The sequence below is a fragment of the Cajanus cajan genome, chromosome 11 (assembly GCF_000230855.2).
Source record: "Cajanus cajan strain Asha chromosome 11, NIPB_CcT2T_4, whole genome shotgun sequence".
NCBI classification, from domain to species: domain Eukaryota; kingdom Viridiplantae; phylum Streptophyta; class Magnoliopsida; order Fabales; family Fabaceae; genus Cajanus; species Cajanus cajan.
In genome coordinates this window covers 33,507,868-33,522,512 of record NC_138527.1, presented here as the reverse complement: position 1 = coordinate 33,522,512, position 14,645 = coordinate 33,507,868, and the positions used below count along the sequence as shown (strand labels likewise).

Below are 14,645 nucleotides of genomic sequence, written 5' to 3'. Positions count from 1 at the left end.
AAGTAAAACTCTAAATGTTCATCGACAGAGATGGACTCTTTCATAATCAACAAATATATATACACTCTTTTCTTGTTTCCCCACTTCTTTTCCACAAAGTTATCTCATCATTAGATTTTGGTACATTAGTACTTTAATAATTAAATTGTTAACTAGATATTCATTATGTTGAAGTTTCCATATCTGGTCTACGTACATCCATTTGAAATTAAAAAAAGTTGGGCTTAGTAATAATGAGCTAAAATTTATTGACAAAATCATAAAGTGGTAGATACACACATGAATATAGAAAACTAAATCCAGGTACAGTGCAAAAGCAATATACATACACTTCATCCTAAACGAAAAAGGAAAAGGGAGAAAAAGAAAAGAAAAAGTGGGAAAGAAAAAAAAAGTTGGGAACATTTTGTTTCATTTCTCTTTTTGACGTTGTCTCATTTTCATGAGTGTCACTTTTTTACTTTTGAAAAACTTGCCATGCAAGTGTTACAATTGGCAGCGTCACTTGTGTACTAGGACCCTCCTTCCCTTTGGATCTGTACCTTCACTTATATTATAATTTATTTATATAAAGTTAAAAGCCATGCAAATGCAGCTTGAAGGTGAAGCTGAAAACACATTGATTAATAAATAAAGTATGGATTTGAAAAACATAGGTGCAGAAAGCAGGAAGCTGTAAATGGTCAATATAGCATAGGTAGGTATAGTGAGAGTGTACGTAATTCACAGCAGATTGCAGAGGAGGAGTAATAACTGAAGGAGCCAGACCCATAGAACAAGCCTTGAGCTACTCAACACTCAACAGTCAACCTTTAGTCCTCTTTTTCTCTTTCTCTAATCTCATAAATATTCATCAATTAACCACACAACAAAACATTAATTATAATTATTTCCTCCTCTTTACCTAACTTTTAAATATACCAGAGAGAAACAAAACATGTTAAGATTTTTTTTTTAAGTATAAACAAGTATATGAATTACATTCTTTTTTTTCTTTTTTTTTAAAGTTTAATATATTGTTGGATCCTGATTTTTTTTTTAAAATTTTTATTTGGACTTCTAAATTAAAAATATTATAATTGAATTCTTTATTCTTTATAATTTTTTTTATAATTGTTTTCAAAATTAAAAGTTTGTTCACAATTTATGAAATTTGATACAATATTCTTTGTATCCTCATATTTATACAATCGCATCATATATATTATTATTTTATCTCATTATCCATGTGAATTAAATTTTAATTTGACCTGTAAAAATTAAAGTATTCTTCCTAATGATAAAAAAATTGTAATAATAGAGAATGTAATGGGCAAAAATTAAAATTTGATATATATGAATAATGACATGAAGTAATTGTCTAATTTAATTGTCTGTATTTGAGAATATAAAGAATATTTTGTAAATTTATAGGTTGTAAACTGACTTTCAACTTAGAAGACTACATTACTCAAATATAAAAAGATAAATAATCTGACTACAATTTTATTAATTTAAAAACCTAATTAAAATTTTCAAAAAAATTACAATTAAATGATATATTAAATCTTTAAATAAATAAGTACAATTAATATTATTTTACATAGTTTTTTCTGGACAAGTATTATAATTTAAAAAATATAAGGAGAAGTGAGAAGTAGGAAAGGGTGCAGAGCAGTAGAATATATAGGTGTATACTAGTCGTAGAACACAGTTACAAGCATAAGGCAGAAAACTCTCTCTCTAGTTCAAATAATTTATTCATCATTACGCTATGATTCAATCCTGTGTACACGATCTGCGCCCACGTGTCACGTCAATGTCGTGGACGACAATTGAATGTCTGTCAGCCGTCAGATCTGCCTATGCCGTATGGAGAACGTCGAAAACGACAACTGAGGTGACACCCTTGTTTTCACCCATCCCATGCGTCGTCGTTTTGTTTAGTAGCTCCATGTCAGAATATTATTTTTAATATTATTTTTTTTTGTTTTGCCTTTTAGCAGAAGGAGCAGAGGCTGAGTTGGTCATTTTACTGCTAACCTGTGCAGTCCTAGCTATGCGTGACTTAGCAGATTAATGAAAAAAAAAAAAAAAAAAAAGGAGATTTCTTAGGTTTAGGTATATTCGTACCACAGAATTGAAATGGTCCCTAGTTTTTTTTTTTTTTTTTTTCCTGAAGTATCCACCGCCGAAGCAGTAACTAATCTCCTCGCTAGGCTGGAGGCATCTCAAAGGGTGGAATAGCTAGTCCCAAGATTTAATGTAGCTGCATACACAAGGCAGGATTCGAACCCTTGACCTTGTTTAAGCGTGGATCAATCTCTACTACTGAACTACACGCTTAAGTTAATGACATATATATATGATATATGAATGAATGAAGGAAGGGCATAGGTTAGGTAACATGTCTTGATGTGTTAGAGAGTAATAAGAGAGTTTAAGAGAAAGACAAAAGAGAGAAGTGAACAAAAATTGACGCTAGCGAATAGAAGACGACGCATAATAAGGCGAGATTCTCGCGGGGATCATAGATCATAGATCATAGATCATTGATCATTGATGATTCTGTTGGCACGTGACATGTCAAAGAGAGGCATATAAATAAAAACAATAGGGGAGGGTCAAAGAGAAGAGTATTTACTATGTTGGTTTGAAAGGGAAAGAGAATTGCAAGGAACGAGGCAAAATGAAATGATTTAGCAATCCATTGCTTTATGATTGACGCTTCTCTGACCATGTCTCTTATTTCACATCTCCGGGCACTGCGGGCAGGAGAGAGACACACACTCTTTGTCTGCCCACCATTCAACCCGGGCTACTTTACCTCCTCTCCTCTGTCACCACATCTTCACTTTTTTCATCTCTCACATTATTCTATTTTCTTTTAAACTAAATTCACTTTCATTCTCTATGTTATATCACCTTAGATAGATTCCCTTTCTGTTCAACAAAACTTATATTGATTACCCAATTTAATTCATATTTTTAACTTTTTCTTTATAAGTTATAATTCAAAAATTAAAAAAAAAATTATAACTTTTTTTCAAATTTCTACAATGAACTGCTGAGTGTAAATCAACTTCACTAGTAATTAAAGTGTAAGTTCTAAATATACACTTGTGATAAATATTCAAATATAAAAAATTTTATTATCTATTGTTGTCATGTCTAACTCGAATAATATTGTCTTTGATATAGTTTATCTATAGTATATACTTATAAATAAAAATATGTTGGACCAAATTAAATTTTGAATATATAGGTTAGACTTATTCTAATACATTAAAGTTTAATTTTGATTTATTATTTATCATAAATTTTTTATAGGTTTGACTTTGTCTTTTTAAAGTTTAATTTAACCTATTAGTCTATTTAAAAATATATTTTATATTAATAATATTTTTAAATGCATCATGTGAGTTATTTTTTAATTTATGTAATAAAATATAGTTTATACATTATTATTAAAATTTAAATTTTCAATACATATACACATATATATATATATATATATATAATGTCACAAAAAAAAAATCATTGTTTATTGAATGATAACTCATGCATAATTAGTGTACACTCACGCACAAACCACAAACTTATAAACTTATAATAAAAATGAATAATTGTACAGAAAAAAAATATTTTAAATATTTTCTTTGTCTAATTTTGATATATTCTAAATAACTCTTCCAATCAAATAAAAAATAAGATTTAAATACCTGAAATAACTCTTCATGTGCTACTAGTTAATACTATTACTTTGTATGCCATATATTGACGAATAAACTAAAATTTGTTCTTTGACAAAAGTATAATCCAAGTTATCTTCATAATAATTGGGCTGGGCTATTATGCAACTTACTTTTGTAATTATTCCATCACTCTCATCTTCGTATTAAAAGAAAAAATCTCAAATCTAGTACTATTCTTTTCTTGGTCAGTACTTCAAATCAAGTTTAGCCATAGAATGTTGAAAATTTAATGAAAACCCAAACTAAAAGAACAATCATACATTTTGTCAGGCCATTTTGTGGCCCATTTCATGTTTCAGTCCGTTTGAATTTTTTTCTTCTTCTTTTTTTTCATAGATTCATTACCATTAATTTATTTATTTCAAACTATCCTTAAATCATCTCACTAAACTAAAAAAATTCCTTTAAATCAGAAACACTGAAACAGTAGAACTTTTGGAATATTTCATTTCAAATTCAGTCGCATTCTTATTTTAATTAATTTGCTTTATATTTGGGATATATTTTTATAGTCTAAGTTATCATCATGTATTCACATTTTATACATTTTAATTTAATCTTTTTACGTGTAACATATTTTTAATGTAAAGATTATTTTTTTAAATATTTTTTTATATATGAATAATCTATACAGTATTTTAAAATTAATAATAAAAAAATTAATTCGTGTCAATGAAATGTGACTTCTCAAATAATTGTATATATTGACATAATTGAAACTATATATGTGATTTAAAAGGAATTACAAAATATTATTTTTATCCTGGAGAATTAATAATATTTTTATGGGCTAATAATGGGTACTTTTTGTTAAAAAAATAAAATAAGAAAAGGGTTTGTTTAGCATTGAAATCGATGATGAATGGCATTGGTGAAAGTTGAGGGTGACGAAAGTTGTCAGGAGACAGTGTCAGTATGACTTTATCTTTATCCGAAAGAGTCTGAACTGTGAATCATTCATTCATAATTACTTCCTTTTAATGCTTTTGGCCATAGCAGGATGTGACGTTTGCTCAAACATTTTATCTCTGTTGTGCGACAACATTCACAACAATGCTTTGCCCATGTAATATATAGCAATCTACTTTTCCTCTCTCTCTTCTTATTTTTATATATACACTACACACATGTGGACCACTATTCTTATATATTATATAGTAGCAAGCAGCAGACTGACTAAAGAGAAGAACCCTAAGTTTATAATAACAAGATTTTCAAAGGATTTCAGACATGCATGCCAGTGTGGTCCATTCTAAATTAAATAAAAAAAACTTATCAAAATTTCACAAGATTTTAATTTCTTTATACTATATTTGCCTCCCTAGCTACACTCACTTGCTGGCTCTTTCTTTTTTAATGTATGAATATTTTTACATCTCCTTTGGATCCATCAATTTCTTCACAGTCTGCACTCTGTTGTCTATTATGTGACTATTATAATTCAGTATGGTTGACTCGCATGGCGTAAATTTAATAAATTTGGTCAGCATTGCAGTGCCACCATAGGTGTAACAATGGGTCCAGTATATGTCAATAATGTAATGCGTCATTAATTATGTGTACGCGACAACCATTCATTTTTAAAAACAAATACAATACTATAATCCAAAGATCCATATCCTACATGCATAATGTTATGGGAAATTCAAGATAATGTTGCCTTGTCTGCAAATAATCAAACATATATCGTATATATGTATACCACATATATAAAGTAGTTAATTAGTTAGTTAGATGCCATCTCAATTTTGTTGTTAAGGGTTTTTCCCGAATTCCAATTGACATATTTTTGGGAAAAATTGAAAAGGTTAATGGATTGACATAATAAAAAAGGAGTGAATAGCTCAAAGATTAATCAGATATATAAATATTAGTTTTGAGAGAATATGATCTTAGTCGAACTGAAGAATGTTATTCAAACTAAAGTAGGTGACAAGAAGTATCAAGCAAAGATTAAAAGGAGAGAATAACTAATTTATTTTATATTGTATAGATTCCTGTACTTTGTTGAAATTCCCAAATCATTTTTTTATTATTTATAATTGGAAATTGTAATTGATTAATAATATTAATAAACATTTTTTATTCAATGGACATTGCTTACAATACTACCTGGAATTTCAGCCACCGACACATAATTGTGGACCAGAAGGAGAAAACCCCTTGAGCCCAACAATGCCGGCCCAACCTCTCGGAGATATTTGTTTAGGGCCCGTGTAAAACGACCCTAGAATAAAGGCCTGGGTTTGGGCCCAAAGAGTGAATAAGGGCATGTAAATGTGTTAGAGGAGAAACAAAAGCCAGGAATGTTATGATTAAGACAAAGTAAAGAAGTCATGATTATAATGCCCCAGAAAAAAGTATGTGATTATGGTTGCGATAAAGTATAAAGAATATTATGGACATGGCAATGGAAAGAAAATGATATAACTAAGACAGACTACTGAAAATGTATTTGAAAAATCGAAAAAATATATTTAAAAAAAAAAACTCATAGTTAATATGATGCTTTAGGATGTATATATATTATTTCTTATCTCAAATACTAAATTGATTATAATTGTGGCTCAAAATCATTAAATGCCCCAATGCACATATTTTCAAAAGTTATCGAAGTTGAATCCAATGAACATCTTTTTAAACGAAGTTGCCGATGTGAAGGTCTCTAACAATCCTACGAAGTGGTATTAAAAAACTCTTATGAAATACAAATACAAAATAAGAAATAAAATATTTCATATTGTTGAAAGTTAGAGCTATTTAGGTCTAACTTGATGAACTGACCTGATTAACCCGTAAATAAAGTTAAATTAAAACTTAAAAAAAGACATAAATAAAAATAAACCATTTTGGGCAAGTCTAATAGACCAAATGAACTCATGTTAGACTGATCCACAAACTTATGAGGTAGCACGTTAAATTAATAAGAAAAATAATATAAATTATTGTCATTATCAATCTACAAATATATAATGTATTATAAAATAATATAATAAAATATAATAATAATAATAATAATAATAATAATAATAATAATAATAATGATAATCGTCTTTCATTCATTTGTCTTCACTTATAGAATTGTGGTTACAAGTTTAAAATTAGAATTAACTACCACGAGATTTTCTTTGCTCACATTTTGAGTACTAGTCATTTAATATATCATATTATTAAATGTATTGAATCTCTTAAGTACTAGGAAGTTAGGGTCATATTAAATAAAAAATTAAAAAAAAATAAAATAAAAAATAAAATAAAAAATAAAATGAAGTAGTGAAAATTTGACCCTATTGTTAAATTTTAAATTTTATCTTAAAAAAATATTTCATTTTCTAAGATCATAGTTTTAATAATAAATATTCTACACTAGTTAATTAGTAATTAATCATGTTGAGAATTACCATATCAAAATTTGATAAAATACTTATTTGTAACACATGTTCATCTTAAAAAAAAAATTAATAATTCAAGTAGTTTCTTAACTAGAACTAGAATTTGATTTGTGCCTTATCACTTTATTCTTAATCCTTGTTTGATAAAGGGTAAATAGAGAAGAAGAAGAGAGAAGAAAAGGTAAGTGTAGAAAAATTATAAAATTGATATTGTTTGATAAAGAGGAATTGTGAAGAAAATGGGATGGAGCCCACAAAAAGAAAATTTTGCCCTCTAAAATGAGGGGATTTGTGGAAAAATTTACCTTTTATAAAATTAATAAGGGGGAGGTTTTGTATTATATATATATATATATATATATATATATATATATATATATATAATAATGAGAATAATTATATATTTTAAAATAAACTTATAAATAATTAAATTTTAATAATTATAAACAAATATAATAATATTTTTATTTATTATTTTTAGATAAATTTATTTATAAAAAAATAAAACCCAATAATAATGATAAATAAATATAATAATAATTATAATAAAAATATTTTTGCATTTTAAATAAAATTATTTACAAAAATAATATATATATATATATATATGTTAAAAATAATGAAAATAATAATTTTAAACTATATCATAAAAAAAAAAAGAATAATTGTGAATATTATTTATTTTATATAAAAAAATTAATCATATAAAACATAATTTTAATATACTAAATTCACTTTATTTCTCACTTAATTTCACTTTATCAAACAACTATAAATTTCACTCTATTCTACTTAATTTCTTACTTATTTTCTATCAAATTAATTCTTACATTTTCTCTTTTATTACTCTCGTTCCCAAAAAAAAAAAAAAAAGTCTTACGTTATGTTTGGTACTAAATAAATAGCAAAGAAATAGTAAAGAAAGAATAGAAATAATATCAAAGAAATGAGATGCTAAGTTTGGTACAAAAGAAATGTATTAGTGTAGAGGTAAAATATGTAGGATCCAAATTTCTTTGTTAATATGCGAAGAAATGCACAAAAAAATGTTACCGTTGTTATTTTTTATTTCTCTCTCCCGTTTTCTATTTCTTTTGGTTTACTGGTGCTTGTCTCTTGTTTCTTCTGTTTTCAGTTTCAAGTTTTATAGGTGTTTTTTTTTTTCTTTTACTTTTATATCTTTCATATATTATTTTTCATTTACATATATATTGCATTATATATTAATACTTATTTTACTTACTATTTATTAATCATTTACATTCAAGTGTCGAAGTTAGTAACATATATTAAAAAATTATTATTAATTAATATGTGCAACTATTAAAATTATTACTTATTTTTTATTTACATATAATAAAATTATAATCATTAGTATTTTTTTATTATAATTTCTTTTATTTTCATCCACTCAAACCAAACAACTATACAATATTATTTTCATTCTATTTCTCACATATTTCTTTTAAATCAAACAAACTAATTACTCTATTTTTCATCTATTTCTATTTACTTATTTCTCTCTTCTCTATTTCTTTCCACCCTAGTTCTTACCTATTTCCATCTCCTAAACAAAACAAATAAGGACTGGTTTTGTAGAAACAAAATTCAAATAAAATTATAATTTAAGCACCTCTTTAAAAAAAATATATAATTTACTCTTTTGGAGAAAGGGGTTATGTTATGTCATCATGTGATGGTGTGAAAATGAAGGCCAAGTCCAAGTTTTTGAAGGAACCACATAGTATTTTTGTTATCTGAAATGGCAGCTGCTCCTGCTTGTCTCTGTTATCTCTCCCAAAACCCCACAATCTCAAACCTGAACCTCTCACTCTTTAAACCCAATGTGCTCTCACTGCGATCATTCTTTCACTCTCCTTTTCCCTCTCTTTCTCAAAAACACTATCTTCGGCTCCGTCCCTGCAAGTGTTCCTCCACGGCCCCCCTCTCCACCACAACCTACGAGGTAACACCAATATCCTCCTTCTCTTCCCTTCAACACAAAAACATCAATATAATTATATTGATTAAAAAAATGAGAAAACGGGTAGCTGACTAGGATGTTACTTTTCGGTTAATTTAGTTTTATTAGCTCTCTGTCTCCGACCCTTTGCCATATTCGAATTGTAAAGCATGTATTGCGTTAAAGTCTCTCTTTTTATGATTTGAGTTTGATTCATGACATGTTTGGATAAACTTGCATACATTAAAATAAGTTTGGATTGCTTAACATTCATTAAAAATAAGTTTTTAGAGAATCTAATTTGATAAAACTTCTCCAAATTAGTTTATGCATAAATTAATTTTAATTTATAAAAAATTATTTTATTTGTCTGAGTGTTTATGAATAAGTTTATCTAACGGACCCATATTTGATACAACTTTCTTATCAAATTCAATTGCAGTTTTCAGATGGTTCTTCGGAAGTGGAGTTAAGATTAAACATAGGAGGTTTGGATATCCGAAGCTCCAGAGACATATTGGTTGACACAAACGATACCTCTTTAGCTATTAGAGTGTTGCGGCCAGGATCTCCCATCACACTCATAGAAACTAATCCTCTTTTTGATAGGATCAAATCCTCTGAAACAATATGGTTGGTTTCTGCATTTGACAGTGGTTAAAAAATTAATATCAGATTCTAGTGTTTGCCTTGTTGATTTGTCTGATTTGGACAGGTATATAGATGATGATCAACTTGTTGTGAACTTCAAGAAACAGGACCCTGATTTGAAATGGCCTGACATCATGGAGTCTTGGGAATCACTTACTGCAGGATCTTCACAACTTTTGCAAGGGACATCAATATATCTTGTTGGCGATTCCACTGAAATCAACCAAAACGTGGCTCAAGAGCTAGCAACTGGTCTCGGGTACCATAAGTCCATTTGTGATTTTAATTATCAATATGAATCTTTGTTTCCAGTTTCACATATGTAAGTTATCACTTTTGGTAAAGTTCTGTTAGAAAATTTCTTAGAACTAGGAATCGTAGCAATTCGAAGAACAAGAATGAATATGGATACCTATATGAGAAAGGAATCCGAAGAGAGTATTATTATTGACCGAGAAGATACAGAAAGATTACAATACAAGAATATGTGAAATCTATCTATCCTGCAGCTATTTAAACTCTAACTTCCTCTACAGAACAGTTCTAACAACTAACTGACTTGTTGACTCAGCAAGGATACAAGACGCAAATATTATTCTAAACATTTCTTCATAACAAGTTCTTTTCCTGCTGCACGTCCAGTTGTAGATATATTCAAAATGCGAACTAACAACTTAAATCAGCTTTTAAAAAGAAATAATTATATCAAGGGATGCACTGTAATATTAGATGTCTATGATTGGCATGTAACTTTCCTCAATGAATTATAAATTTTAATGCTTTGTATTCTTCTCAGGTACACGCCACTTAGCACAAAAGAGTTGCTGGAAGCATATACCAAGCAGACTGTGGATTCATGTGAGTGTCATTACTATGCCTAACTTCTCATTGACAAAGCTATCTTTTTCCTCCTGTGCAGGCTTCTGACAAACATAGAGACATCAAGTTTCTGTATACTATATATAGTCTAATACTGTGTATTGTCATCAGCATTAACATCTTTGATAGTACTAATGGAGCTCTAGGATCAATCTTAGGAGTGCCTCCATTGATGTCTTGCAAAATAGGATTACATTAATTTTAGGTACACCTCAACCTAATGGTTGAAACTTATTGTGTCGGTTGTTCTTTTTAGCATCATATGGAAGCTGCTGAGATTTGATAGTGTCAATTTGTCACCATTTTGTTTGTTACTTTCATTGACAAAGATGTGTTACAAAGGGAGAAAACAAAATCTTTTTATTTTATTTTATTATTTTGTGATTGAATATGCTGTAACCTTTTGAATCTTCATTTGTCCTTTAACACATTTCATATACAGATTCACTATATTCTTTCACACTATCTTTCTTCATTTTTCCTCTATTATCCTTGCTGCAATTTATGTGTTTTATTTTCAACTATCAGTTTTCTTTAGTCAAACCCCTTTCTTCTCTGAAAGATATTACAATGATGGTGCATCTTATTTTAACATCAGAGGATATTAATGTAACAAGTGCATGCATCTGAGTACTTGAAGTAACTTAAATGCTACCTTTTGCAGTGTATTAACAAGTGTAATGAATTCCAGGGTTGCTTGCTGAAGGCTCTGACTCAGTAGCAGAAGCAGAAAGTGCTGTACTTGAAAGCATAAGTAGGTAAGTCAATATTTTCATTTCATTTTCTGGATCATTTTGTTATGGAAAACTAACAGGCTATTTTGATGTGAGTTGCTAGTCATGCTAGGGCAGTAGTGGCAACATTAGGTGGAAAACATGGTGCCGCTGGAAGATCTGATAAATGGCAACATCTTTATGCAGGATTTACTGTCTGGTTGTCACAGACTGAAGCACTAGGTGATTTTTGTTGATCAATCTCAGTTGCTTTTTACAGAATATGTCTTAAGTCCAACCTTATTTTGAACCTTCAAATTTATTCATGACTTGATTTCAAAAAAGAGACTAAAGTATTTACGAGTGGATGATTTAGGAGTGGAAATGGGAGGGACAGAAGGTTTCAAATAAATCTCACCCTTGTTTGGGAAGCTTTTTAATGAGGAAGAGAAGTGGAAGATTACAACATGTAACTCCAAGTAACCTTCCCTTGTAATTATAAACATCTTACTGCACCAATGTGGAGTAGTTAGGAGGGTTTTAAACATACAAAGGGAAGGAAACTTCTTAATTCACCATTCATACTCCACCCTCCCTCCCCCTTCATTTTCTTTTAATTCCTTCCCCAAACTTCCCTTACATATTTCCTTGCATGGTTGCTTCAGCATGTTGTTTTGAGTGAAAATGATTTAGATATTTTGAAATACAGATGAAGATTCTGCAAGGGAGGAGACCGATAATAACGTCAAAGATGGCATAATTTCATACACAAATTCAGATGTGGTTGTTAAGCTACAGGGCTGGGATCCTGCTTATACCAAAAATGTAGCACAAGCATGTTTAAGTGCCCTAAAACAGTTAATCCTGTCAGACAAGAAACTTCCAGGTTGATCCAATGACTCCCATTCATTTGTCATTTCATCTCGGTGGTAAAAAATTTGAGAGTAAAATGTCACCTCAATTCAACAACATTTCTCTTTCTAGTATAGCTTTTCATTGAGATTAAGATGTTATTTCATGTGATAAAATGGACAGACTGAATAAGAAGGTTTAAAATTAGGAGTGCATCACTAAGGTTTAACTCAATATGTTGAGTAAAATGCATAAATTATTGTTTGACTTCCAGATACTGAGTTGGAATCCAACGGATTAAAAAAAATGAGGAGCGTATTTTTGATTGAAAGTGGGAAACTTAGACTTTTTTATTAGCCCTTGATTGACTTCATCACTATCATCTTTCAGGTAAAAAAAGCCTCTACATAAGACTGGGATGTCGCGGTGATTGGCCAAACATCAAACCCCCTGGTTGGGATCCATCAAGTGAAGGTAACGCAACTCTTGGCACACAGTAATGTTGCTTGAAATTAGTGAGTAACATGTAATTTGTTTACACAAGTGTATCCACCACAAAGGTAATATAAGAGACAGCTTCAGTTGTTCATATTGTTTGTTATTCTAGGTAGCAAAACCAATGCTTTATAGTTTGATAACTATGTGATGGATGGTGTAACATAACTAAGGTCTTCTTGGTCGTAAAACTGATCATATGTGAATTGGTAGTGGCCAAATGATGATTGGCTGATGGGTAGACGGATTTGGTAGCTGACATAGAGTAATAACATCCATCCACCCCATTTTGGAGTGGATTGAGATAGAAATAGGAGAAATAAAGATAAAAGATAAAAGGTAAAGAAAGTAATAAAAATGATTGGTATCGTGATGGAAAAAGAAGAGATAAGAAGAAAATAGGGTGGAAGTGGAATAAAGAACATGTACTCACCAAAAAAAAAATAGATGTATTGTTGGCTGATATAGAATGTGATTCACCGTTAAATCTATAGATAACAAAATTCAACCTTCCACTCCTATAATAAACACGGCCCAAGTTTATGTATGGCTATGATTTTCTGGTTTATCATGCCCATCTGTTGCAAGTATAAACATTTAAAAGATTCAGATGACAAAACTTGATTAAAAAAAAATGAATTTTATAGAATGTGAATTTAGGGTTTCAATTTGGGACTGTCTTATTCGAGTGAAATATGATTTATGGATTTTATTTGAGAGAAATTAAAATAAAAGTGTATCTTTACAAAGATTTTACCAAAAATATAACTTAAAAAAATTCAATTGTAGTAATTCATTTATTTATTTATAGGAATTACAATATGATTCGGATATAAAATTCTATGTATACTATTCTTAACTCCACTACTAGTAGTAGATTAAAAAATTTAGAGATTAAATTTGAAAAAAAATAAACTAAATAAAGGACAGGTTAAATTTTTTATTTTTTTTTTAACTTGATGTTAAAAATGTTATAAAAAGAGTGAGTTTTAATTTTAGTCTTTGTAATTTTATTTTTATTTTTTCCCGTTTAAAATCTAAAATAAATGCTTTTGATTTTCTCATATCATACTGAATTGGTTATCTTCCAGGAAACACACTTTCCTCATGACGTACAATTTTATCATTTCTCCAACCTGCAACACCAGGAGTTCAAAGGATGTTCCTAATAATCATTTATCAAACCTTGGACAAACGCTATCGTAAAAAAAAAAAAAAAAAAAATGAACAAACGCTCACTATTTTTGCATTTCACTCAGTTATTAAGCTCCTTCTATCAAATGCTAATGACTAAACCTACGACTCAGCCAGGAAAAAAAAAAAACTACGAATATGATAAACGTATCCCTCTTATTCTTTTGGTAAGAAAAAATGTTATTCTTAAGAAAATCACATTTTCATACTTCCTCCGTCATATAATGCATATAATAAATGTAATCGCATATTATTATGATAAAATTTTAATTGTGATTAGATAATAATATTAATCACACTTAAAAAATTATAATTAAATTTTATCCATAATATACTCATCTTACTAAATCAATACTGTAAATCAGCTTAATAACTATGGGTAAAAAGGTTTCATCAGATCCAAAACTTGAATTACACCTGATGTATTATTCCTAATTAGGTCTTTTAAATAATTTGAATCAGCATTCGCAACTGATGCAGAAAAGCAAATGCCATACTTCAACGTGCCATATGACTGGATGTTAACCTGCTTTTAGGAGCATGGTCAAATAAAATCATTAATGTTCAACCTACAAGTTTAAAATAAAAACATGCAGATATAATGAAAAAATATCGAGACGAAGTTTTTTTAACTCAATCAGGACGAGAATTTTGATAGTCATTTTTCAACAAAAATCAAGTAAATTATATTTTTCTTTTAAACACTTCTCTAATAATTACCTGAACGATAGTTCTGTTCCTGGCTGAAACGTCCAAAGCTTCAACAGTGACA

General features: G+C 29.0%; 1 protein-coding gene across 1 annotated transcript; it reads left to right on the top strand.

Annotated features, from left to right (window-relative positions):
• The first annotated feature begins 8,818 nt into the window (after positions 1-8,818).
• SKL2 (shikimate kinase like 2) lies at positions 8,819-12,885 on the top strand. The gene is made up of 8 exons (XM_020347488.3): positions 8,819-9,092; positions 9,532-9,722; positions 9,805-9,999; positions 10,537-10,598; positions 11,311-11,377; positions 11,457-11,575; positions 12,042-12,218; positions 12,575-12,885. The coding sequence occupies exons 1-8, from the start codon at positions 8,889-8,891 to the stop codon at positions 12,682-12,684; spliced, it is 1,125 nt and encodes a 374-aa protein (XP_020203077.1). The 5' UTR covers positions 8,819-8,888; the 3' UTR covers positions 12,685-12,885.
• Positions 12,886-14,645: the final 1,760 nt, after the last annotated feature.

Coding starts and splice junctions, on each gene's coding strand:
- SKL2 (XM_020347488.3), top strand. CDS start 8,889: ATGGCAGCTGCTCCTGCTTGTCTCTGTTATCTCTCCCAAAACCCCACA. Junction 9,093..9,531: donor TCTCCACCACAACCTACGAG/GTAACACCAATA, acceptor ATTCAATTGCAG/TTTTCAGATGGTTCTTCGGA. Junction 9,723..9,804: donor AAATCCTCTGAAACAATATG/GTTGGTTTCTGC, acceptor TGATTTGGACAG/GTATATAGATGATGATCAAC.